Source organism: Geotrypetes seraphini, chromosome 11 (assembly GCF_902459505.1).
Source record: "Geotrypetes seraphini chromosome 11, aGeoSer1.1, whole genome shotgun sequence".
NCBI classification, from domain to species: domain Eukaryota; kingdom Metazoa; phylum Chordata; class Amphibia; order Gymnophiona; family Dermophiidae; genus Geotrypetes; species Geotrypetes seraphini.
In genome coordinates, this window is record NC_047094.1 from 79,953,204 (window position 1) to 79,979,877 (window position 26,674).

General features: G+C 45.3%; 1 protein-coding gene across 1 annotated transcript; it reads right to left on the reverse strand.

Annotated features, from left to right (window-relative positions):
* Positions 1 to 12,085: 12,085 nt before the first annotated feature.
* LOC117345691 (free fatty acid receptor 2-like) lies at positions 12,086 to 13,677 on the reverse strand. Its single transcript, XM_033914715.1, has one exon. It carries the CDS (start codon positions 13,675 to 13,677, stop codon positions 12,709 to 12,711), a length of 969 nt encoding a protein of 322 aa, XP_033770606.1. The 3' UTR covers positions 12,086 to 12,708.
* Positions 13,678 to 26,674: the final 12,997 nt, after the last annotated feature.

Sequence of the window (26,674 nt, forward strand, 5' to 3'; positions counted from 1 at the left end):
CTTGGTGGTGTTATTTAACCGTTGTCTACGTATTTCTATTTTATCCCCCCTTTTACAACTGTAGAGCATGTTTTTAGCGCTGGCTGTGGCTAAAAACCATACAACAGTTTTGTAAAAGGGGGGAGAGGTTAGTTTGTGATTACTTATTCCATACTAGGCGAAGGTGTTTTCTATGTTCTGTTTGTATGAAAGACATGGTTTTTGTTAGCGTTGACTAGCCTTGTTTGGCAGAAAATAAGGAGATTCAAATCAGGTTAATTCAAGGTGCTCCCAAGAACCATGCCTGATGCATTTCGCCAATCTTCTTTTGTTTCACGTTGGATTCTTTGGTGGACTGCTTGCCTTGTTGTTTCGTTGCAAATTAAAATACATGGAGTGGAACGTACTAGAGGAGTTACAGATTTGGTTGTTTATACATACATATGGGTTACAGTTGGTTAATGTAGAGTGAGGCAGTTGAGAGGCGTTGTAAACTTGGTTATTAATATAGACTTATATTTCGGATAGTATTACTGCTTTACAAATATTTGAACACTTTCATATGTGCATGGAAAGGGTTCAGAGTTAAATTCCTGGATAAGTAGGTGAGAAGGGAAGGAAGGGGGATTTGTTCAGAGATGTTTGGGGGTTGCATAGAAGAAAAACTGTGCACTGGTATACTAATCTCTGTTTTGAATTAAAAAAAAAGAAAAAAAGAAATACAAGTGGAAATAAAGGAGTAAAGAAGAAAACAGATAAATGGGGGCGGGACCTGGGTGAGGTAGGGGCGGGGCATGGGCAGGGCAGGGCCAGGGGGCCCAGTGTACTTGTGTGCCTAGGGGCCCTCGAAGAATTAATCCTGCCCTGCCCGGATATGCCGTCTTTCTAGAGGACTGTCCGGATGTCTGGACAGTTTCCTGGACTGTAGGAAGTTTGTCTGGGGTTTGCACTCACTCTCTCCAGTCCAGCCCCCACTGTGGAGTTGAGTCTGGCTCTCGTAAGTCTCCCCTGTTTCTAGTGCCTTCTCCAATGCTGCAGTTTAAAAACTTTGGGCAGCCTGCAGCTTTAATGACGAGATCCTTCTGATGTCAGCCTGCCCTGGAAGCCTTCACTCTGCAGCACTTCCTGTTCCCATCTAGGCAGGATGCTGCACAGTGAAGACTTCCAGGGCACGCTGATGACAGAAGGATCACGTAATTAACGCTGCCGGCTGCCCAAGTTTTTAAGTTGCAGTGCTGGAGATGTGCCAGACCTGACTCCAGGGTGGTCCGGGTGGGGGGCTGGAGAGAGAGAGGCTGTGCTGGAGGGTGGGGCAGTTTAGGGTGAGAAAAGCAGGAGGCAGGAGTGGGATGGGGCAGGGCACAGTGGGTGAGAAAGGGGGATGGGGATGGGCAGGTCAGAGGGGTGGGGCATAGGCAGAACAGGGTTGGGGATCAAGCATCTTCTTTTTTTGACTTAGAAAATATAGTAACCCTACTTGGAAATGCAGTCCCATCCTCTTCAGCAACTACACCACTCTAAACCATCCACTGAGTCAAGAGACCCTGAACCTGCCTCTGGATTCCCTTCTTTTACTGGTTGTCTATGAAGACAGCCCATAAAGACTGTCTCTTCTCTTTGGCTTTCACATGCAGGAAAGAGCCCGGTGTGCTCTGAACTCCATTGGCATACTCTTCAGTGACCTTCCTACTCCCTTTTTTGGTAGTTCACTGGGATTAAATTTCTGTCTTCCTTTCACAGTGTTATAGAAGAATCCCAAGTAATTCCTGTCCTGTTAGTTGGCCCCTATGGCCAAATTATGCAAGATGAAGCCCAGCTAAGGAAAAACATGGTATGTTATTCAAACTAGAGGGTATGGATGTAACTTCTGGTCAAGTATGGGACATTCTATTTCATGCATGCCAAACATTCTGTGACAAAATTTATGTTTTGGATCAATTTACTTTTCTTGAAAACTTCTACTGTAGTTAGGACTATGAAGCCTCTGCAGAGCATTGCATCTCAGTCTGAGGTTTTACGTTGAAAATGTATGTGAATGTATTGATTTATAGTAACATAGTAACATGGTAGATGATGGCAAATGAAGACCTGCATGGTCCATCCACCTACCCAACAAGATAAACATGTGGAAGGGCATAAAAAAAAAAGTCTAAGTCTTCTTTTGGCCTAGGCCTTAAATGCTGAAAGTAGAAGCAGGGAAAATGTCCATTCTCAAAAAAACATCCAAAATGAGGTGGGTTTTTTTTTAGAATGGCCTACCTCTACATTCAGCTGTTTAAACATCCAGACCACCACTACGTCTATACTTACAACACATTACCAACCAAAAAACAGCCTAAGTCCCAAACGCCCAAAACCAGACTTTTTAGGTGAAGGAGGGGCCAGTCCTTCGCCTAAAAGCTGGATTCTGTAACCGGTGTCTGTCAAAAATAATTACCCGTTACAGAATCCACTCCCCCAGCAACGATTGCGGCAGGAGAGATCGCTCATCTCCCCTGCCATGATGGCGATTGTCCAAACTGCTGCCAACTGTGGCACTTCAGGGTTAGGATTACAGCAGGAGAGAAGAGGCATCTTCCCTGCCGCGATCCTCCCCCCGAAGTGCCATGGTTCAGAGGGTGGGGGATCGCTATCACGGCAGGAGAGATAGCCAATCTCTCCTGCTTGGAAGCAATCCCCCCACCCCCACTAAAATATGAGCAGGAGGGAGCCCAACCCCTCCTGCCCACGACAGCCCCCCCACAAGCCCCCATTCGGCCCCACCGAACCACGTGACACCCCCCACCTGGCAACATCCCACCCCCAACACCCCCCTTACCTAAAATCCATTGGCCTGATGGAAGGGTCCCAAGCCCGTTTGCCCAGCAGGCCCGCCATCTGTAGAATGGTTGGCCTTAGGGCCTGATTGGGCCAGGCGCCTAAGGCCCTGTCACAGGAGAGGCCTTAGGCTCCTGGGCCAACCGGAATTGGCCCAGTTGTCTTAGGCCCCTCCTGTGGGCAGGGCCTTAGGCACATGTGGCCAACCCAGCCCATGTGCCTAAGGCCCCACCCACAGAAGGGGCCTAAGGGAACTGGGCCAATTCCGGTTGGCCAAGGCACCTAAGGCCCCTCCTATGGGTGGGGCTTTAGGAGCCTGGCCCAATCAGGCCCTAAGGCCTGCCATTCAGCGGATGGTGGGCCTGCCAGGCAGACGGGCTTGAGACCCATCTGTCCGCCCAATGGATTTTAGGTAAGGAGGGTGAGGGTTATGGTGTTGCCGGGTCGCCGGGTGGGGGGGTGTCGCGGGGTTCAGGGGGTGGTCGTTGGGGGGGTTCGTCATGGGCAGGAGGGGTTGGGCTCCCTCTTACCCAGATTGGTTCAGGGACAGGAGCAGGAGGGGTTGGGCTCCCTCCTGCCCAGATCCAATTGGCGGGGGTGGGGGGCTGCGTCAGGGCAGGAGGGGTTGGCACCCTCCTGCCCATATTTTAGTGTAGGTGGGGGGAGTCGCATCTCGGCAGGAGAGATTGGCTATCTCTCCTGCCGTGATAGCAATCCCCTACCCCCCGAACCGCGGCACTTTGGGGGAAGGCATCTCTCCTGCTGCGATCGTTGTGGTGGGGGGTGGGCAGGTTGCCAGGGCCGCTGAGCTGATCGCAGCAGCTGCGATCAGCTCAGCGGCCCCTTTTTCGGCACTTATACCTGTTTTGACTTGGTCTAAGTCAAAACGTATAAGTGCCGACTAGGCAATCTGTTCAAATTTTTGGTTATACCTGCTGTATGACTATGTCTAGGTCAGCCCACCTCCTGCCCTTTCCCCTCCTCTAAAAACGCCTCTTTTCGCTCAATGCGTTTAGAGGCAGGGGGAAAGACCTAGGCTGGTTTTAGATAATCTAAAACCAGCTTTGATTATTGGTACTTGGACGATCTGGCTTTTTGATCGTCCAAGTATAGATTTAGGCCACTTTTTAAATGTTTTTTTGTTTTGATTATGAGCCCCATAGCATACGGTATGATATAACAAATGCAAAATTGATCTGTCCTTGTCATTTTCAGGGCACAGACATTAGAAGTCCATCAGACACTGGCTTAATTTTCAACTACACACTGGGATACACACTGCAGAATTTGGCTGGCACTAGCCTTACTTCCCAACTACTAGATATTCCATCTAAGCACAACTATGGGGTCCTTTTACTAAAGCGCACTAACCCATTTAGCACGTGCTAAAAATTAGTGCACGCTAAATTGGTTAGCGTGCCTAAGTAAAAGGACCTTTATGTTTTCATATGAAGCCATTCTCTTTCTATATAAGAATCCCACACATTTTTTAATTCCATTATCATTTATGTCTCCATTGTCCCTCATGGGAGAGCATTCCAAGCATCTACCACTCTCTCTGTGAAGAAGTACTTCCTGACATTATTCCTAAGTCAACCCTCTTGCAACCTTAATTAATTAATGTTCTCTAGTTCTAATGTTTCCTGTCTCTGGAAAAAGTTTGTTGCATATATTAATAACCTCCAATTATTTAAATGTCTGTATCACCCCTATCCTTCCTTTCCCCTAGGGTATACATACTCAGGTCTTCAAGTCATTTCTCTTATGTCTTTTGGTGCTGCATCGGCTCCCGGTCACAGGAAATGGATGCCTTGAGCTCCCATAGTCTCTGAAGCCATTTCCTGTGAGCGATCTGCACGGGGCAGGAGCATGGGAAGATCGCTCCTGCCCCGAAAACCCGCTAGACCACCAGGTAAAGTTTAAGGGGGGCTTACAAGGCTTAAAATAGCCTGAAAAATTAAAATGGTTTTTTGGGTTTAAAGAACATAAGAACATAAGAAATGCCTTCACCGGATCAGACCGAGGTCCATCAAGTCCGGCGATCCGCTCACGCGGGGGCCCATTTAGGTTCTCTATTATGAAAACCTGAAATTACCGTATCCCTCAATATGATTTGCAAGAAGGTGTATATCCAACTTGTGCTTGAAACCCCGAAGAGTAGTCTCCGCCACAACACCCTCAGGAAGAGAATTCCAAGCGCCCACCACTCGTTGTGAGAAACAGAACTTTCTGGCATTCGTCCTGAACCTTCTGCCACCCAGTTTCAGGCTGTGACCTCTTGTCCGTGTCACATCTGAAAATGTTAGTAATGCTGCTTCTTGGTCTATTTCATCAAATCCTTTTAATATTTTAAAAGTCTCTATCAAATCGCCTCTCAGTCTTCTCCTCTCGAGTGTGAACAGTCCCAGTTTCCTGAGGCGTTCTTCATAGCTCAAATTTTTCATTCCTTGGACTAGTTTCGTGGCTCGCCTTTGCACCTTCTCCAACAGATGACAGTGAGTGAGAAGGAAACTTTCACTCTTACTCATGTCTTTGCAACTCTGCTGAATGCACCTGATGGGGTTCATGGACATTAGCTTGTAAATGTGGATATTTGCTTTCTTTTGTTTGGTACTAATGTGCCTTTAGGGCAGTATAAATCTTAAAAACCTTGTGAATCAACCATCACATATTTCATGACTCCTATTAAAACCTGTTTTATAGTGGTAGGCCCATTTTACCCGCACTTCCCCCTTCCCTGGTAATTGGAGAACTATAGGGCTCTGTGGCTTTGATGTACACAGAATAAGGAAACAAGCATTTGGCAGTTTTGCTTAGGATAAGTGACTTGGAAATTCCCAGTAGTTCATGTCTTTGCATTCATTGCTAATATATAAATAATTTTCAAAAGAAAATGAGCAGCCTGTGTTCTACGAATTTTATGTGTTACAGTTATGGTTCTTAGTACACTGAATAATCAACATTCTGGTTCCTTAGGGAAAAAGTGTTATTCAAAACAAGGACCATGTAGGATCCTGGTGAACCATACTCTGGAAAGCAATACTCTTCTGTCTTCAGTAAAAGTTCCAGAATTCTGTACATCATCTCTGCAGTTCTTTTTTGTTTTCTCTCTAAATCCCACCCCCCTCTCACTTGTATCCTGAATCCCCTCTCTGGCCCAGCATCTTTCTTTTTATTTACTCAATTTTCTATACTATTCTCCCATGGGAGCTCAAAATGGTTTACATGAATGTATTCAGGTACTTAAGCATTTTCCCCTGTCTGTTCTGGTGGTTTCACAATCTATCTAATGTACCTGGGGCAATGGGGGGATTAAGTGACTTGCCCAGGATCACAAGTAGCAGTGTGGGTTGAACCTACAACCTCAGGGTGCTGAGGCTGTAGCTTAAACCACGGCACCACACTCTCTCCCTCTCGCCATTGCCTAAGAATCTATTCCTTCCTTCTCACCCCTTTCTGAGCTGGGTCTTCCTTTCTCTACAATTCTGTCACCACAATTTGTGCATCCAGCATTTATGTCTTCTCACCACTCCTCCCCCTACACCCAACCACCCACCTGCACCTCTCTCACTCTCACTCACACCCTGAATCCCTTTCCGGCTTCCCATGGTTTGGCATCTTTCTCTCCCTCTCTCCACTGGACAAGCATCTCTCTCTCCCCCTTCTGCCCCACTTGCGGGTTCAGCATTCATGTCCCCTCCCTTCCTCCTCCTTCTCCCCCCCCCCCAACATGTGGTTCTGGCCTCTCTTACTCTCTCTGATTGACAGACAAAGCAGCCGAGGAAAGGCCCTGGCGGAGCTGGTTGCAAGTAGTCTATTCACAGCGTTGCCTCTGTCGGCCAGCAAGTAGTCTATTCACAGTGTTGCCTCTGTCGGCCAGCTGGCTGCCACTGCTGCCTTGGGAGGGCCTGCGGGTAGGGAGAGATGCAAGATCTACACGGGGGGGGGGGGGGAGGAGGGGGTCGAAGAGAGCCTAAACCCATGTGGGGGAGGGGAAGTCATCAAAGGAGAGCAGAAGACCTCTGCTTGGCAGGAGTACTGGAGATTACCTGAGTCGTGGGAGAGGAATGTCTGTGCAGAATTCTGCATGGATGGGGAATTCTACGCAAATTCTGCCAGGAGTAAAAGATTAATGAGTGAGAATCCATTAGGACCAAAAGTGAAGGAAGCAACAGAATATGCAAAAGAAGAGAAAAACTCCTCAAAGAATTAAATCACCAAGGCCCTCTTTTAGCAAGCCGCGTTAGGGTTTTTTTTATCACCGGCCGCTAAGGTAAAAGCTTCAATGCTCATAGGAATTCTTTAAGCATCGGAGCATTTTCTGCAGCGGCCGGCAATAAAATACCCTAATGTGGCTTGATAAAAGGGGGCCAGATGAGGAAAAAACAAGTGGCAAGTTCATATATGCAGTGGAAAATACAAAGTGTTACTCCTTGAAACCATTCGTTGATCAAAACTAGACATTTGAATGGTTAAGGAGAGATGAAATGTAAAGATGAGCAACTGAGAGTTGCATCCCAGGATAGCAAATTACAGACAAGATTGTTTACAGCAAGCATAGAAAAATCTGGTACAACAGTGAGCTACCTTAAAAAGGACAGATCCCAGTATGGCAGATTATAGTTTGAAGCCAGGGCAGTCGTAGGACTAAATGATGCTCTGAACAAAGATTGCTTTCAACATCTCTCTCCCCTTTCAGAGTTTTCTGCTTGCAGATCCTCAGATTGACCCCAAAGGGTGGAATGGTGCCTTTCCCCCTCAGCTTAGAATCCAGAGCAGTTATCTTTCTTGCTACCCCTTGAAATGGCCCTGGGTGTTGTCCTGTCTGTTTTCTTAGGAACAGTGCCTCTGACGTCACTTCCTAGGCGTGGGTCCAGGAAGTGATGTCAGAGGAAGAGCAGGTTGGGGGTTGCTGCTCGCGTGAAGAACATTACAAAGTTACGGGGAACGGAAGTGGTGAGAATGTGTGGCAATGGGGGCTAGGGAAAGAGCAGGACGGGGGGGGGGGGGAGGAGGAGAGCAGGACGGCTGCCTGCACCCTCACCAAGACAGTGCCTGGGATGGACCGCCCCCCACCGTTCTCCCCCCTTTCTATTCCACTGCTGCCAGGTACAGTACTTGTGACTTGGTCTGGCTATTGTGGAAACAGGATACTGGTCTATATGGACCATTGGTTTGACCTAGTATGGCTATTCTTATGTTCTTAGGTTGTACGCCTGACAGGGAGATCCCAAAGTACCTGAATGTAACTCACCTTGAGCTACATCTGAAAAAAAGGCATAAGCCAAAAACAAATTAATAATAATATGACTAAATTATTACAACTAATCATGTTCTGTCAATTTATATTCTCAAAAGGCAGCTGAAATATAAATGAATAGTAACTTGCACAAAAAGGATTTCATCTATCTAACGTGATACGTGATCCACCACAGTGGAAACGTGCTCTCTTCTGAGTGTATGCTAATACATTTGCATAGAATGAGATAGTATTAGAACAAGCAAGCTGAAGATCCTCTATTGACTAGGAGTTAATGATTAATAAACCAGGATTATGTGGTCATGCATGTTTGGATACTCACAGATCTGTCAATATTCTGCAAAGGGCCAAGCAGTCTCAATGCTGCCTTTTGCTAGAAATAATTTGGTAACTAACCCCATCTTTCACAAAGACCGATAGTACTGCCCCAAAGCCCATAGGGATGTAAAGGGTTTTGGGGCTTTTGTTGCATGGCCGCAGTTACCACAACGTTGTAAAAAGGGGGGTGGGGGGAGGGTAAATACTGAGGCTGCTTTTGAATAATGTATGGGATTCCCGCATAACAAGTTTGCAGAAATCCATTATTCTATTCCTCAGCACAGAAGTCATAGAAGTACAGTATATCGATTGGTATTGTGATAACATAATCCACTACTTTTTTTTGTTCCAGTGAAGCTCTTTTGTTTGAAAACAATGACGACTTTTAGTGTTTTGTTTTCAGAATGAAAAGAAGAAAAACAACTGCAATTGAATTTAGTTTAGTTTTTTTTTTAAAGTGCTGTGTTTGTTAAATGGGTTTACCAAGAATCATAAACAATTCATCATGTCAGTACCATTTAATATTCATTAACACAAATGTATTGATTTATTTAAAAAATGTATTTCTCTCCTAAAATCTAGGCAAGTTACAAATAACATTCATAAAAATCTACACACATATAATAACACAGTTCAAGTTCTTATTTAATAATTTTAGAAAGCCTGCACAAACAAATGAGTTTTATGTAATTTACGAAACAGGTCAATGACTTCACACAGACTCAAAGATCATGGTGACTTATTCCACAATTTTGCTGCTGCTTCTGAAAATGCTGACTGGCTTGTTGTCACATATCGAACAGTCACAATTGTTAAACACGTTGCAGTTTCTGATCTTAGGGCTCCTTTTACTAAGCTGCGATAGCGGTTTTAGTGTGCGCATAGCGCACACTGAATTACCGCGTGCGCTAGACCTTAACGCCAGCATTGAGCTGGATTTGTTCTAGCCACATAGCGTGGGTTTAGCGCGCGCTAAAATCCTGCGCGATAGTGGTTTATAGGTCAGGCCGGCGCGCTGAATGATCTGCTATGCTCCCGACATTCAGAATTCTTATGAGCTAAGGAAACAGCACAGAGCATTCAGCGTGCTGACCTGCGCTAAAAACCGCTATTGCGGTATTGTAAAAGGGGGAGGGGTTAATTTCCTGCTCAGTACGTATACAGACAATACTTGTAGATACGAATGGTACTTGATCATACAAAATGCCATCAATACTTTACTGTATATTGTATCCCTCATTCTATTAGTAACCAATGTAATTGATTTAAAACTGGAGTCATTGTAGTATACTTATTCACTCCCATCAAGACCTTTTTGTATTATTTGTAACGCTTGCGGCCTATATTTTATAATTCTTAAATATGAGGCATTGCAGTAATCGATCTTAGAGAGCACCATACTCTGCAAAACACTCCCAAAACCAGTCAAAGGCAGTAAAGGACTTAATTTACTCAACAAATGTAACTGAAAATAATGACTGAACAACATGTATAACTTGACTCTGCATTGTTAAATGACAATCTACAATAACACCCAACAAATGCAATTCTTTCTTACTGGAATTTTATGAGTCCCCAGTTGTACAACCAGAAGCCAACACACCAATTCTGTTCTTCCTAGAATCATCACTTCAGTTGGCATTATATTTAGTGTTAAGTTATTCTCTATCATCCATTTTTCAATTGCATTTATACAATCAGATAATTTCATAGTAAAATCTTGATCCCATGTTGAAATAGGAAAAAAAAAACCTGCACATCATCGGCATTAAAGCCTATAAAAAAACATTAAAATGTTCAAAGATTTTTCCAATTGAAGACATATAAATATTTTAAAAAACATAATGTTGATAGCTCAGAACCTTGGGCCACCCACATAAAACATTCACTTCTTCAGATACTTCACCCAGTGGTGTGCAGACTGCCCCAGGCTCTATCTGGGTGAGGGCACTGGCACATCTCCACTTCCCTCACACCACACTTTCATCCTCCCTTCCCCACCCCCACCCTGTTAAATTTTTGCAGCGTGAGCAAATTTTCCAGCCTGCTGATTGTGCCAGCCTGGCTCCCCTCTGAAATCACTTCCAGGTCATGGGGCCAGGAAGTGATGTCAGAGGAAAAGCCAACGCCGGTTCGAGCAGCAGGCCAGAGAAGATGCTCGCATTGATGAAGATTTAAAAAGGTACGGGGGAAGGGAGGGTGCGAGTGTGGCATGGGGACAGGGAAGGAGCAGGGGTAGAGAGGAGGGCACAGGGGCCCCACTGCCCCAGGCACCTCCTACCCTCACTATGCCACTGACTTCACCTTTATTTGACACTTTAATTGATCTATCAAGCATACAAGACTGTAACCATTCATATACTTTTCCCTTTGCACCCAAAAATGATATGAAATAAATGAAGTTACAAGAAAACACATTCTACAACCTGAGAAAATAAACAGTGCCATATTTTATTCCAGCAGTTCATTTAACATAGCAAGGAATGATTCCCCAGCAATAGTGATGCCACAGAGAGATACTGCTAGAAGTTCAGATACATCTAAAAGTCTCTGAGGAAGAACGATGCACTTTATTTATGAACTCTGGCCCCGTCAGGGCTAGATAATCTTGGCAAAATCTGGATCCCTTCTTCCTCTTCTTCTCCAGTGCTCTAAACTAAAACCTGCAATTGGGTCCAGTTTCTCACCTAGCTTGTGAATACTGACAATATCTTATTAGGGTAAGATAGCTCCCAGAACACAGGATGGCTGCATCATTACCTTTGATTTTAGAACCAAATAAAAATTAAATACTCTTTAAATTTAAAAATATACAATACAATCATAATCTCCAATAGCCAGCAGTGCTCTCTCTATATGTAAATTATCTGCATCCTTCTACAATACCATTATTCAAAGTGCTTTAGAAACTTAGAGCGGCATAATAAAAAAAAATGTCTAGGGCATTAGTCGCCCAAAGTCGGCAGCGTCTAAAGTCCATTCTCGAAAAATACATCCAAAATATTTTTTTTTTTTAGAATCTTCTAATTATACATCCAGCCATTTGATCGTCCAGACCGCCAAGTCATCTATATTTATACTGCATTCTTGTCCAAAAAATTGTACAAGTCCAAAATGCCTAGAAAAAGATCTTTTGGATGTGGGAGGGGTCAGCAAAGTGATAGACTGGCCACCTAGACATGGCAACAGAGTAGTGGGGCACCTTACAGGGCACTGCTGTGACTGTCACAAAAAGGGTACCATATAAATATCTCACCACAACTCCCTTGCAGGCCATGGTGAGCCCCCAAAAACACCTCCTAAACCTATTTTACCCACCTGTCTACCAGCCCAAATAGCCCTTATGGCTGCAGATGGCACGTATATGGCAGTACAGTAGAGTTTGGGGGGAGGGCTTGGTGGGCTCACATTTTTCACCATGAATGCAGTGGTTAGAGTGGCTTATGGGCCTGGGTCTTCCTCTCTACTTAAGCCACCTCTGTGCAGCTCTACTAGGCTTTCCTATGTCAGGTGCTGATGTTCTGGAGGCATGTATGTACGTTTTTATTCTGATTTTTATGGCAGTGGGGGCGGGGGGAGGGCAGTGATCACTGGGGGAGTGGTTGGAGGTCAGTACTTTGTCCCTGCAGTGGTTATCTGGTCACATTGGATACCTTCTGGGCACTTAGACCTGTTTTTAGATTGCCTAAGTCACAACATATAAGTTCCATCTAGGCAGTCTTGTCAAACATTTGATTATCCCTGCTGCCCACCTCCTGCCCTAACCACTCCTCGAAAAATGCCCCTTTACACTCTGTGCACACAGCGGCAGTCAAAAGACCTATCATGTTTTTGGATACACCTAAAACCTTTTTCAATTATCGGCACTTGGACAACCTGTCTTTTAGGTCATTCAAATGCTGATTTAGGTGGATTTTTAGACATATTTTTGTTTCAATTATGAACCTCTTAGTTTTGAAATTAAAAATAAACACATTGGTAATGCCCAGCATTCTTCTGGCTTACCCTCTACAGAATTCGATCTGAGGCATTAAGGAGAAGTATTAGATGGTGCAGGGAATCCAAAGTCCTTGTACAGCCCATCATTCTTGTGTATGTTCCATTAATTACACATGGCTCAAGGTGTTTGATGATCCCATGCAAAAGCAAAGCCTCACTTTGATGCTAGGAGCAAAACTTGTTTAAACAGAAATAACATGGTCAACTGAGTCTGAGACCATCTTACCATCCACCACCTTGAACGCACTCTCTTAGTGCCTTTCATCATCTGTCTAAGTTGGATGGTAAACCCATCTCCAACATAGTTGAATGCGTTATAGTTTATTCCCTTTCCATCACGTGGAAGACTGATCTTCCCTTTTCTTTTCCATCTCATTGAGTGATAAGCAGAGTCGGTAGCATGGCACCACTGTATGCAGCTTCTTGAGAACACTGGAGAAGCAGTTAATGAAAGTTCTGCGGACAGCATTAGAAGTGAAGTAAAAGATAATAGGATCCAATGTGGCATTGAAAGTACTGAGCAGCAAGGCATAGACCCTCCAGTCAGGGCTCTTATGCTGTATGTACCCTACTACATGCGATATGTTGTAGGGGGAGAAGCAGATAATGAAATTGCAGAGGGTAACCACAGCTAATCCAATGGCCCTTTGCTTCCTCTGGGCCTTGATGTTGGGCAGACATGTCAAGATTTTCACAAAGTTGATGTAGCAGTATAGGGTGATGATGAAAGGGACTACAAAGAGAAAAAGGCACATCTCCAGCCTGACAGGAAGTAGGACCTTTAGCTGTTCATCGCTAAAGTCATCATAGCACTGTGAGGTACCGGTGGTGGTATTGATGGTGGTATTGGTGGGTATAGTATACTGAACAATGTAGACTATGCTGCAGTGGGCACAGGCTATGAACCAGAAGAAGAAGCTTGCTATTAGAGCATATTCTGGCTTCCGGTTCATCTTATACTTTATGGGATAGGCTACGCCCAGGTAGCGTTCCACACTGACAGCTGTGAGGAAGAAGGTGCTGATATAAATACTGCTGTAGTAACAGAAGCTGGTCAATGGACAAAGAAACTGGGGCAGTGTCCACTGCATCCCAGATGCAGCCTCTTTCATCTTCATTGGAAGGAAAATTAAGAGCACCAGATCTGAGATAGTCAGGTTGAACAGGAGGATGTCCACAGGAGTTGGTTTCTGACGGACCTTGAGCAAGAATGCATAGAAAGCCAAGAGGTTGGACGGCATCCCAGTCAAGAAGGTCAGAATATAAATGGCGAGAACCACATTGTTATGAATGTTAGAAGTCATTGTATCTTCTGGAAAGAACAAAAAAAAGAGGATGTATGAGTTGGTTACAAATTCACATTATCTAAATCCTTGCAAAAGGAAATGGCTTCAAAGGACTAGAGCAGTTCAATGCTATTACACACAACAGTTAGAGATCAATGCAGGACACTGCAGTGGCACAAGTTCATTCTAACCCAGTTTGACACTTTATTTTGCCCTTTGTGGCCTTTTTTGCTTGTATTCCTAGGTCTCCTTTGTTTCTTTGATTTTAAGGGGGACAGTTCTCAAAATGTTTCAAACTTTATACTTTGGAGGAAAGGCGGGAGAAGGGTGATATGATAAACACATTTAAATATCTTCTTGGTGTAAATGTGCATGATTCGAGTCTCTTTCATATGAAAGGAAGCTCTGGAATGAGAAGGCATAGAATGAAATTAAGAGGTGATAGGCTCAGAAGTAATCTAAGGAAATACTTTTTTACAGAAAGGTAGATGCATGGAACAGTCTCCTGGAAGAGGTGATAGAGACAGACACTTTACAAAGTAAGCATGCTTGCGCCTCCACTGTGAAACGTGTAATGGGTACCAAGTACCTGCAGATCTTTTTATCTGCTTCCTCAATCGATACATTGAGCATGGGAAACAACAAGCATAGGTCTAGATTTATTAAAGCGCTCGATCATGCTAGTGTATGCTTATGCTATTCAAGTTTCAAGTTTGTTTCAAGATTTTATTAAAATTTGATTCTGTCGCATATCAAACTTCTAAGCGAGTTCCCGTTTAAAATGCAATAAGGGATGCAAATAGGCAATCATAAAATTGGAATAAAAAATGCCAATAACAGGACAAAAAAAAGATAAAAACAACTTCAAGAACATGATGTGACTACAGTGGATATCTAATCCCAGACTTACATGAAACAAAAGTTAGCAGGGACAGAACTACAATTTGAATAGGACAGAGGACATTTAAATACCTACATGGCATAACTGCACATGAGGCGAGTCTCTTTCAGTTAAGAGGAAGCTCTCGAATGATGGGGCATAGGATGAAGGAGATAGATTCAGAAGTAACCTTGGAAAATACCTTTTCATGGAAAGGGTGGTGAATGGAATGGCCGCCTGTTGTAGGTGGTGGGCATGAAAAATGTATCTGCATTCAAGAAAGCTTGGCATAGGGTTACCAGATTTTACGTCAGTAAAATACAGACCCCTAGACCTGCTCCCAGACCCGCCCAGTTCCACCCATCCCTGCTCCGAAACGCCCCAGCTCCACCCCCAGCCCCGTCCCCTGCTGCCTATTTGTTGGGCAGAAAGGCACCCGCGCATGTGGGGGTGTAACGCAACGATGTCGCGTGCAAGCGCGCATGCGCTTGATGTCACCGCCTTGCATCCACACATGCATGGATGCCCTCTCTCGATGCAATTTCTTTTCAAAACCCAGACAAATTGCTGGAATTTAAAAAGCTGTCCGACCCCCGGACATGTCCTCAAAAGGAGGACATGTCCTTGGAAATCTGGACATCTGGTAACTCTAGCTTGAGACAAGTACATTGGATCTCCAAGGGACAGGAAGAGATAGTAGACAGCATAGACAGGCAGACTATATAGGCCATATTGTCTTTATCTGCCTTCATTTTTCTCTGTTTCTATAGTATTTTCACTTTAAAGATAGTGGTTTGAGTATCGCTGCTGTCTGGTCAATACTGGCACCCGATCAGAATGGTGCACAACAAAAAGTGTCTTTCAACTCATCTGATAAATCCAAATGCCTTTATTCATCCAAAATTCATAAAATGACTCTGCGACCCGACATATACATGTTTCGGCCCAAACGGCCTGCCTCAGGAGTCTTATGAGTCTTCAAATGTATAAAAAGGTGCACAATCTTTGGAAGGACGTATCGCATTGCCAAACACTGCGACGTTGCTGCAACGCGATACGTCCTTCCAAAGCAGCATTTAGTGCACCTTTTTATACATTTGAAGACTCATAAGACTCCTGAGGTAGGCCGTTTGGGCCGAAACATGTGAAAGTTTGGGCCGAAACATGTGTATGTGGGGGTCGCAGAGTCATTTTATGAATTTTGGATGAATAAAGGCATTTGGATTTATCAGATGAGTTGAAAGACACTTTTTGTTGTGCACCATTCTGATTGGGACAATTCCACTTTTGTTCTGTGCTTCTGAGGTTGTGGTTTTGTTTCCTCTGTTTTGTTCTTGTTTCTCTTGTCAACACTGGCACCTACCATTTACCAGATATTCAGCACTCCTCACAGTCCAGATTAGAGAGTTGCGCGGGGACAGAAATCCCACCCATCTCCCCCCGTCCCCGCCAGGATCCTCTCCGTCCCCACCCATCCCCATCAGGATCCTTTCCGTCCCCACCCATCCCCATCAGGATCCTCTCTGTCCCCACCCATCCCCATCAGGATCCTCTCCATCCCCACCCATCCCCATCAGGATCCTCTCCATCCCCACCCATCCCCATCAGGATCCTCTCCGTCCCCACTCATCCCCATCAGGATCCTCTCCGTCCCCACCCATCCCCATCAGGATCCTCTCCGTCCCCACTCATCCCCATCAGGATTCTCTCCGTCCTCACCCATCCCCATCAGGATCCTCTCCGTCCCCACCCATCCCCATCAGGATCCTCTCCGTCCCCACCCATCCCCATCAGGATCCTCTCCGTCCCCACCCATCCCCATCAGGATCCTCTCCGTCCCCACCCATCCCCATCAGGATCCTCTCCGTCCCCACCCATCCCCATCAGGATCCTCTCCGTCCCTACCCATCCCCATCAGGATCCTCTCCGTCCCCACCCATCCCCATCAGGATCCTCTCCGTCCCCACTCATCCCCGCAAGGAATTACCTCCATCCCTGCCCGTCCCCATAAAAAGCAGCAATTACTTCTGACAGGATCATCAATTCCACAGTTTCTTTTGTGTTTCTGCTTCTGTTTTCTTTGTGGAATCTCTTTGGTGGAACCCTTTTTTTGTTTTCTGTTCAGGTAATTAACTTATAATCCCCCTCTTTTACTAAGGCTGACGTGTCCATTATATTATATGGATGAACCCTGCTTCCAAAGCCTTCCATCCCCGTGGGAGTCCCGTGGGTTAGGGGGGGATTCCCGCGATCCCAGTTCCCGTGCAGACCTCTAATCCAGATAGAGGCACTGAATACAGGGATTATGGGGTCCATTTACTAAGGTGTACTAGCCGTTTTAGCGCGTGCTAAACACTAACACGTCCATTATATTCTATGGATGCGTTAGTGTTTAGCACGGCTAACGTGCCTTAGTAAAAGAGGGGGATAATGATGGCATGCAAGTATTTTATCATGCCCCTGTTCCACTCATACTCAATCTCCAGGACTCTCTCCAAAGATATCACTGAAGGTAGAAGCTATTCAGCTGCCACAGTAAGAGGTTTTCTAAATGCCGGCCACGTTCAACAAACATACCCACTCTTTTACTAAGGCGCGCTAACTGATTAGCGCGCGCTAATCGAATTAGCACGCGCTAAACACATCAGTGCATGCTAAACGCCAGCGTGTCCATAGACTAACATGCATGCGTTAGCGTTTAGCATATGCTAAATCAATTAGCGCGTGCTAATCGGTTAGCACACTTTAGTAAAAGAGGGCCTATGTTTTATTTCACGTGGTGATTTTCATCTATTTCATTATAAAATTTTCCTTGATGGACTTTTCTTATTGTAATTGTGAAAGTTAAAGAGACAAGAGGGCAGTTTAACTCCTTTGTTGTATTTGCTATTATTTCATATTTTTTTCTAGTTTCTAGCTTCATGTATTGCCCAACCATAAGCACCTTCACATACACTATTACAGCACAGGTAGCAGAACTTCAAGCTCCCTCACACACATGACATTCCCTACATGTCATCATTATATCACAGAATTGTATATTACTTATCTTGGCATCTGTGTTCATAAGGACATAAGAATTGCCGCTGCTGGGTCAGACCAGTGGTCCATCGTGCCCAGCCATCCGCTCACACGGCGGCCCTTAGGTCAAAGACCAGTGCCCTAAGTGAGACTAGCCTTACCTGCTTATGTTCTGGTTCAGCAGGAACTTGTCTAACTTTGTCTTGAATCCCTGGAGGGTGTTTTCCCTTATAACAGCCTCCGGAAGAGGGTTCCAGTTTTCCACCACTCTCTGGGGTGAAGAACTACTTCCTTACGTTTGTACGGAATCTACCGTATTTTCGCGGATATAACGCGCACCTGTGTAAAACGCGCACAGGGGTATAGCGCGCAGAAATCACGATGATATGTACCAAAACTTTTCTATACCGCGCTCAGGCATATAACGCGCATGATGCCCGACGCTCCTTTCGCCCGCCCTGACTTTCCGTGCGCTGTCCCGACTCTCCGTTCACCCCCCCTGACTTCCGTGCACTGTCCCCCCTTGAAGTCCTGTCCCCCCTTGAAGGTCTGTCCCCATCCTGAAAGCCTGATGCCCCCCCCCCGACGTCCGATACATCCCCCCCCCCGGCAGCACCACTCGCACCCTCACCCCGAAGGACCGCCGACTCCCCAACAATATCGGGCCAGGAGGGAGCCCAAACCCTCCTGGCCACGGCGACCCCCTAACCCCACCCCGCACTACATTACGGGCAGGAGGGATCCCAGGCCCTCCTGCCCTCGACGCAAACCCCCTCCCCCCAACGACGCCCCCCCCAAGAACCTCCGCCCGTCCCCCAGCCGACCCGCGACCCCCCTGGCCGACCCCCACGACCCCCCCACCCCCCTTCCCCGTACCTTTGGAAGTTGGCCGGACAGACGGGAGCCAAACCCGCCTGTCCGGCAGGCAGCCAACGAAGGAATGAGGCCGGATTGGCCCATCCGTCCTAAAGCTCCGCCTACTGGTGGGGCCTAAGGCGCGTGGGCCAATCAGAATAGGCCCTGGAGCCTTAGGTCCCACCTGGGGGCGCGGCCTGAGGCACATGGGCCAAACCCGACCATGTGTCTCAGGCCGCGCCCCCAGGTGGGACCTAAGGCTCCAGGGCCTATTCTGATTGGCCCACGCGCCTTAGGCCCCACCAGTAGGCGGAGCTTTAGGACGGATGGGCCAATCCGGCCTCATTCCTTCGTTGGCTGCCTGCCGGACAGGCGGGTTTGGCTCCCGTCTGTCCGGCCAACTTCCAAAGGTACGGGAAGGGGGGTGGGGGGGGTCGTGGGGGTCGGCCAGGGGGGTCGCGGGTCGGCTGGGGGGGCGGTCGGAGGTTCTTGGGGGGGGCGGTCGTTGGAGGGAGGGGGGTTTGCGTCGAGGGCAGGAGGGCCTGGGATCCCTCCTGCCCGTAATGTAGTGCGGGGTGGGGTTAGGGGGTCGCCGTGGCCAGGAGGGTTTGGGCTCCCTTCTGGCCCAACTACACAAAGGTACGGGGAAGGCGGGTGGGGGTGTCGTGGGGGTCGGCCAGGGGGGTCGCGGGTCGGCTGGGGGATGGGCGGAGGTTCTTGGGGGGGGCGGTCGTTGGGGGGAGGGGGTTTGCGTCGAGGGCAGGAGGGCCTGGGATCCCTCCTGCCCGTAATGTAGTGCGGGGTGGGGGTAGGGGGTCGCCGTGGCCAGGAGGGTTTGGGCTCCCTCCTGGCCCGATATTGTCGGGAAGTCGGCGGTCCTTCGGGGGGGGGGGGGATGTATCGGACGTCGGGGAGTCAGCCGGGCAAGAGGGCTTGGGCTCCCTCTTGCTCCGATCGTGGATGCGGGTGCGGGTGGGAGCGCGTGCGAGCGGTCGTTCGGGGTGGGGGTGCGAGCGGTCCTGCTGGGGGGGTGAATCGGGCGTCGGGCGGGGTGGGAACTATGTTTAAAAACTTTTCTATACCGCGCTCAGGCATATAACGCGCGAGGGGTATGCGCGGTAGGTAAAATCGCGTATAACGCGCGCGTTATATCCGCGAAAATACGGTATCCCTTTTAACTTTAGAGAGTGCCCTCTTGTTCTCTCTACCTTGGAGAGGGTGAACAACCTGTCTTTATCTACTAACTCTATTCCCTTCTTTATCTTGAATGTTTCGATCATGTCCCCTCGTAGTCTCCTCTTTTCAAGGGAGAAGAGGTCCAGTTTCTCTAATCTCTCATTGTAAGGCAACTCCTCCAACCTCTTAACCATTTTAGTCGCTCCTCTCTGGACCCTGTCGAGTAGTACCGTGTCCTTCTTCATGTACGGCAACCAGTGCTGGATGCAGTATTCCAGGAAGGGCGTACCATGGCCCGGTACAGCGGCATGATAACTTTCTTCGATCTGTTCATGATCCCCTTCTTAATCATTCCTAGCATTCTGTTTGCCCTTTTTACCGCCACTGTGCATTGCTTGGACGGCTTCATTGACTTGTCAACCAGTAATCCCAAATCTCTTTCCTGGGGGGTCTCTCCAAGTACTGCACCGGACATCCCGTATTCATTTATAAGATTTTTGTTACCAATATGCATCACCTTACACTTATCCATATTAATCCTCATTTGCCATGTCGCGGCCCATTTCTCGAGCGTGTTTATGTCACGTTGCAGGTCTTCACAATCCTCCTGCGTCTTCATTACTCTGAATAACTTTGTATTGTCTGCAAATTTAATCACTTCACTCGTCGTACCAATTTCCAGGTTGTTTATAAATATGTTGAAGAGCATGGGTCCAAAGCACCGAACCCTGCGGCACTCCACTCATGACACTTTTCCAGTCCGAGCATTGTCCATTTATCCCCACTCTCTGTTTCCTATCCGCCAGCCAGTTTTTAATCCACATGAGTATTTCACCGATTCCATGGCTCACAATTTTTCAAAGTAGTCGTTCATGCAAAACCTTGTCGAACGCCTTCTGAAAATCCAGATATACAATGTCAACCGGGTCACCCTTATCTATCTGCCTGTTTACTCCCTTGAAGAAGTGCAGCAAGTTCGTCAAGTAAAATCTTCCTTTGCTGAAGCCTTGCTGGCTGGTCATCAGATTGGGTCCATCAAGGTGATCAATGATGTGGTACTTTATCAGCGCCTCTACCATCTTTCCCGGTACTGAGGTCAGATTCACCGGTCTGTAGTTTCCCAGATCTTCCCTCAAAGCTTTCTTAAAGATCAGTGTAACATTCGCCACTTTCCAGTCTGCCAGAATCCTTCCCGATTTGATTGACAGATTGGCTATTAGTTGAAGCAGTTCAGTTATAACCCCTTTCAGTTCCTTGATTACCCTTGAATGGATGCCATCCGGTCCTGGGGATTTATCATTTTTAAGCCTATCAGTCTGCCTGCATACCTCTTCTAGACTGACCGTCAACCCAGTCAGTTTCCCGTCTTCATTTCCTATTCAAGATTAGAATAGTGGATTATCTTATCATAGTGCTATAAAGTGTTTATGCTTGTATGCTTTTTCAAAAATCTTATAAATAAAAATAATGTACATACTGTATATACACCAATTCCTACCAACGTTGCGAGCCTACGTATTCAAAATTTAGAGCCTCTTTAAAACCATACTTATTGGATTGGCATTTTCTTCTTAATTTTAATTATTTTAGATTTTTATAGGATTTGTAACTTTATTGTTTGATTCCTGGGGATGGATCACGCAGGGTCTAAATGACAATTTTTTTTTCTTTTCTCTATTATCTGTCCTATAAATATTGTCATTCTTTTCCTTTAAACGTTGTACACCGCACTAATGTAATGAAGAGCGGTATATAAATACTAATAAACATAAACAGCAGATACAAACAAAGAAATGGTGCCCAAATTTAGCTGCCAAAAAATGAGCACTAAGGCCCGTATTCTACGAATGGTGCCAGTTTTTTAGGCACCGGTAGGTACCCGAGCGAAATGAAAAATGCCATTTAAATGATGTCTAAACTGATTATCAAGGTGCTTACTGGTGCCTAAAATACCGGTGCTGGAATCATGCCACTGTAGGCAACTTACAGCACCTAATACCACTGTAGGCGTGGCTAATGCCGGACATGGTGTTAGGTGCCGTAAAGCGCCTACAGATGCGTGATTCGTATCAAAGGTAGGTAGATAGAGGCTGAGTGCGGTGTTATGAATAGCGGTGGTTTCAGCTCAAAGAAAAATTAAAAATGTTGATGCTTGTAACTAAGGAGGCATAGCCCCTGACAAAACTAGAAGTGAAACGGTTGGGCAGCCGTTGGGCGTAAAGATAAGTGCTTTTCCTGTACAGCACTATAAAGCACTTTTACAGCACTGTTTGCACTTTATAATTTATGCAGAGCCTGTTGAAAATTAACAAAAAGATTTATTGCACATGCTATTTGCTAAGACCAATGATGAAAACATCACCCCAGCAAGGGCACAAATAGAATTAGAAGTAGTGCCTTTGGTGTTTGAGGTCTAGCAAGAAATCCTCATTATCTGATGCCGGAAATGTAGGCCTTGAAAACCCTGGCCTACCTTTGCCAGAGGCGTGATTCTCTAAATGGCACTGTTGCATGATTGACATACGATCAGCATCCGCTTTTAAGGCATCCGCCAACAGCTGCGCCATTTAGAGAATCCGAGCCTAAGTGCTATTCTATAAATAATGCTCAAAGTTGGACACCATTTATAGAATGGCACTTAGTGCCAGGATCCATGCCCAGTTTTAGACATAAGGATTTATAGCAACTGAAATCTGGTATAAATCCTCACTTCTAAAGTAGGTGTGGATATGCGTGCAAATTCTAAGAGCCTTTTTTGGATTCGCACATAAAAAAATTACGCACGCATCTTTATAGAATCCCAACTAAATAGATGTGCGTGTAAATTCTAATTATTGCCAATTAGCGCCAATAATTACTTGTTTGTGCCCGATTATTGCTGATAATTGGTTCCTTGTTCAATTAAATTATGCACAAAGACTGGGCATGTGCCTAAATCTGCACATAGAACTTTGAGCGCCATATATAGAATTAGGGGGGAAATGACATCTGCTGGTCAGCAGGTGAATCTTTGCGGGAGCTCTTGGGGAGGTTGTTGAGTTTTATAAAGCAGGTGCAATCAATGTGTCTGTGGCTTTCCTTGCCCAGGCACTGTGTTATAAAATTACTTCAGTTGGCGCGACTTCTATTCACATTTGTTCTGTTTGGGATTGCATCTTGACATGCAGTAGCGAAGGCCTTTAAACGTCGGGATTTGTTTGCAAGACCTGTCAGCACCTCTTTATCTCACTTACTGTTCAAGGCATGATGCTGTTTGGAGACCTGCCAAGGCTGGAAGCACTATACAACTGGATGTAAGAGTGGAAGGGCTGGATGTAAATATTCTGACTGCTCTAGCCACATCCTCTCCCCCTGTCTTTCTGTGCTGAGCAAGTGTATTATAGCCCTGGCTAATAATTTCCCACAGTGTTTGTGCTGCAGAATAGAGAATGACACGGTGACAAAATTCATCACCGTTCCCGTCCCCGCAGATAACCACGGGAAATAAACCCAGGTCATTTTCTAGTGTCTATTTCATCCTCTGTCCTTCTACACCAGCATTATTCAAAGCAAAGCTTGCGGGTCAGTGGTTGTGGCCATTCATACTCTGATTCTTCCCTCTTTCCTTAAAGAATGAAATGAAGATGGTTTCCCGCGGTTATCCGCGGGGACGGGAATGGTGATGAATTTTGTCACCCTGTCATTCTCTACTGCAGAATAGAATAGTTGATTATTTTGCTATAGCACTGATCAGTGTGTATTTTCCAATCTCAGCTCCTAGGTTTTTTCAAGACTCTGTGCAAGAGTTGAAAATTATTTGATGTATTTTCATATGACTGTAAATGAGAATTTTACTTTATAGGTGTTTTTTGACTTGGGTGTCCAGTTATTTTATGTGATTCTTTATGGAGGGGAAAAATGTTAGTTATCTGAGTTTAGAAAGTAAGAGGAAAATAGAGAATAGGTGTGGTAGAGGGGACCTTGGGGAGGGGGAAAAGAGGAAGAGGGATTCTTGGAGGAAGACAGAGAAAGCATCTCAGAGAGAAAGGAAAAAGGATAGGGGATGGAGGGGAGATAACGAGGGTGGAAGAGGATAGTGAGACTGATGGCTAGAAGGAGAGGAGGAGAGGGAGTAGAGGAGAGAGGGAGATCCTCTTTTTGATGCCTGATCTTTTTACACAGTAATTCACTCAGTCTCCCTACACTTTCTCTTATCCCCTCATTCAATCCACTCTACGGCCCCTTTCAGTTCTCTCAGTCTCACAACCTCTCTGTTCTCCTCATTCCTTCCCATGCATTCAGAACCTCTTCAATCTTTTCACTCCCTCCCACATTACCTACAACGACTCCTGAACTACTACATAACATAACATAGCATCGTGCTTCTTAACTGCGTAACCATAAGTTCTACGCGGTGTACAAAAGATTATAAACTAAGAACAATTTAAGGATGACAAGAGAGAAATCATTTGACCAAATATTTTGAAAAGAGATGAGTTTGCAGTTGAGTTCAGAAATGTTTATAAGAACAGGCTCCAAGCAATAACAATCAAAATTCTCTATCATGGAAAGCCGCTTGGAAGTTGTCCTAAACCTTTTATCATTTTCATCGCTCTTCTCTGTACCTTTTCTAATTCCATTATATCTTTTTTGAGATATGGTGATCAGAACTGCACACAGTAGAGCGATACAAGGGCATTATAACATTTCATCTTTATTTTCCATTCCTTTTCTGATAATTCCTAACATTCTATTTGCTTTCTTAGACAACAACGTACATTGAGTTGAGGGTTTCAACGTATCCTCAGTGATGATACCCAGATCCTTTTCCTGGGCAGTGACTTCTAACACAGAACCCAGCATCACATAGCTATAGTTTGGGTTCCTTTTTCCCACACGCATCACTTTACACTTGCTCACATTAAACGTCATCTGCCATTTTGATGCCCAGTCTACCAGTTTCACAAGGTCCTCTTGCAATTTTTTACAATTCTCTTGCGATTTAACAATTTTGAACAACTTTGTGTCATCAGCAAATTTAATTATCTCACTAGTTATTCCCATCTCTAGATCATTAATAAATATGTTAAAAAGTAGCGGTCCCAGCACAGACCCCTGGGAAACCCCACTATTTAACCTTCTCCATTGAGAATATGGACCATTTAAACCTACTCTCTGTTTTCTTTCAACCAGTTCTTAATCCATAATAGGACATTACCTTTCATGAGGTACTTTGTCAAATGCCTTTTGAAAATCCAAATGTACAATATCAGCCAGCTCACCTTTATCCACATGTTCATTCACCCCTTCAGAGAAATGCAGTAGATTGGTGAGGCAAGATTTCCCTTGACTAAATCCATGTTGGTTCTCTCTCATTAATACATGCTTATAAATATATTCTGTCATTTTGTTCTTTATAATCGTTTCTACTCACTGGTCTATAATTTCCCAGATCACCTCTGGAACCATTTTAAAAATCAGCCTCACATTGACCACCCTCCAGTCTTCTGGTACTGTCTGGATTTTAAAGAAAAATTACTAACAATAGTTCTGCAAGTTCATTTTTCAATTCTATCTGCACTCTGGGATATACACCATCCAGTCCAGGTGATTTGCTACTGTTCAGTTTGTCAAATTTACCCATTACATCTTTCAGCATTACAAACATTTGTCTGAGTTTCTCCGATTAATCAGAACTGAATACCATTTCTGGCACCGGTAACTCCCCAACATCTTCCTCATAGTAACATAGTAACATAGCAGATGATGGCAGATAAAGACCTGAATGTTCCATCCAGTCTGCCCAACCTGTTTCAATTTAAATTTTTTTAAAAAATTTTCTTCTTAGCTATTTCTGGGCAAGAATCCAAAGCTCCGAAGCAAAGACTTCATTTAACCTCTCTGTTATGACCTTCTTTTCACTGAAAGCCCCTTTCATTCCTCGATCATCTAGCAGTCCAACTGATTCTCATCCTGGCTTCTTACAATTTTCTTTTCAAGGTCTCTCTTTGTCTTCCTTAATAGCGCCTTGCATTTGACATGACATTCCATGTGCTGTTTACAATTTTTTTTTCAGTCAGATCCTTCTTCCACTTTCTGAAAGATTCTCTTTTAGCTCTAATAAGAACATAAGAATAGCCTTACTGGGTCAGACCAATGGTCCATTAAGAATAGTAGCCCATTCTCACAGAGGCCAATACAGGGCACTAATACCAGGCCAAAACCCAAGGAGTAGCAATATTCCATGCTACTGATACAGGACAAGCAGTGGCTTCCCCCATGTCTTTCTCAATTACAGACTATGGACTTTTCCTCCAGGGACTTGTCCAAACCTTTCTTAAAACCAGCTACACTATCCACTCTTACCACATCTTCTGGCAACGCGTTCCAGAGCTTAACTAATCTGTGAGTGAAAAAAAAATTTCCTCCTATTGATTTTAAAAGTATTTCCCTGTAACTTCATCGAGTATCCCCTAGTCTTTGTAATTTTTGATGGAGTGAAAAATCGATCCACTTGTACCCATTCTAATCCACTCAAGATTTTGTAGACTTCAGTCATATCTCCCCTCAGCCGTCTCTTTTCCAAGCTGAAGATCCCTAACCATTTTAGCCTTTCCTCATATGAGAGGAGTTCCAACCCCTTTACCATCTTGGTTGTTCTTCTTTGAACCTTTTCTAGTGCCACTATATCTTTCTTCAGATTAGGAGACCAGAATTGAATACAGTACTCCAGATGAGGTCAAGGCAGATGACTTTGGGGTCCTTTTATCAAGCTGCGGTAGGGGTTTAACGCGCATAATACCGTGGGTTAAACTGCCTGCCGCGCTAGCCGCTAATGCCTACATTGAGTAGGCATTTGTTTTTTAGCCGGCTGCGGGGGTTAGTGCGTGATGAAATGTCCGACGCGCTAACCCCACTAGCACGGCTTGATAAAAGGACTCCTTTATGCAATGTCACCTCAGTAACAACTATACAAAAATAGACAATACTCCTTCCCTTTTTACTAAACCACGATAACAGTTTTTAGCGCAGAGAGTTGCGCTGAATGCCATGCACTGCTCTTGACGCTCATAGGTTCCTTGTGTTAAAACCTGCTGTTGTGGT

Excerpts from the sequence above, each read along its gene's own strand:
- LOC117345691 (XM_033914715.1), bottom strand. The coding sequence starts at position 13,677 with ATGACTTCTAACATTCATAACAATGTGGTTCTCGCCATTTATATTCTG.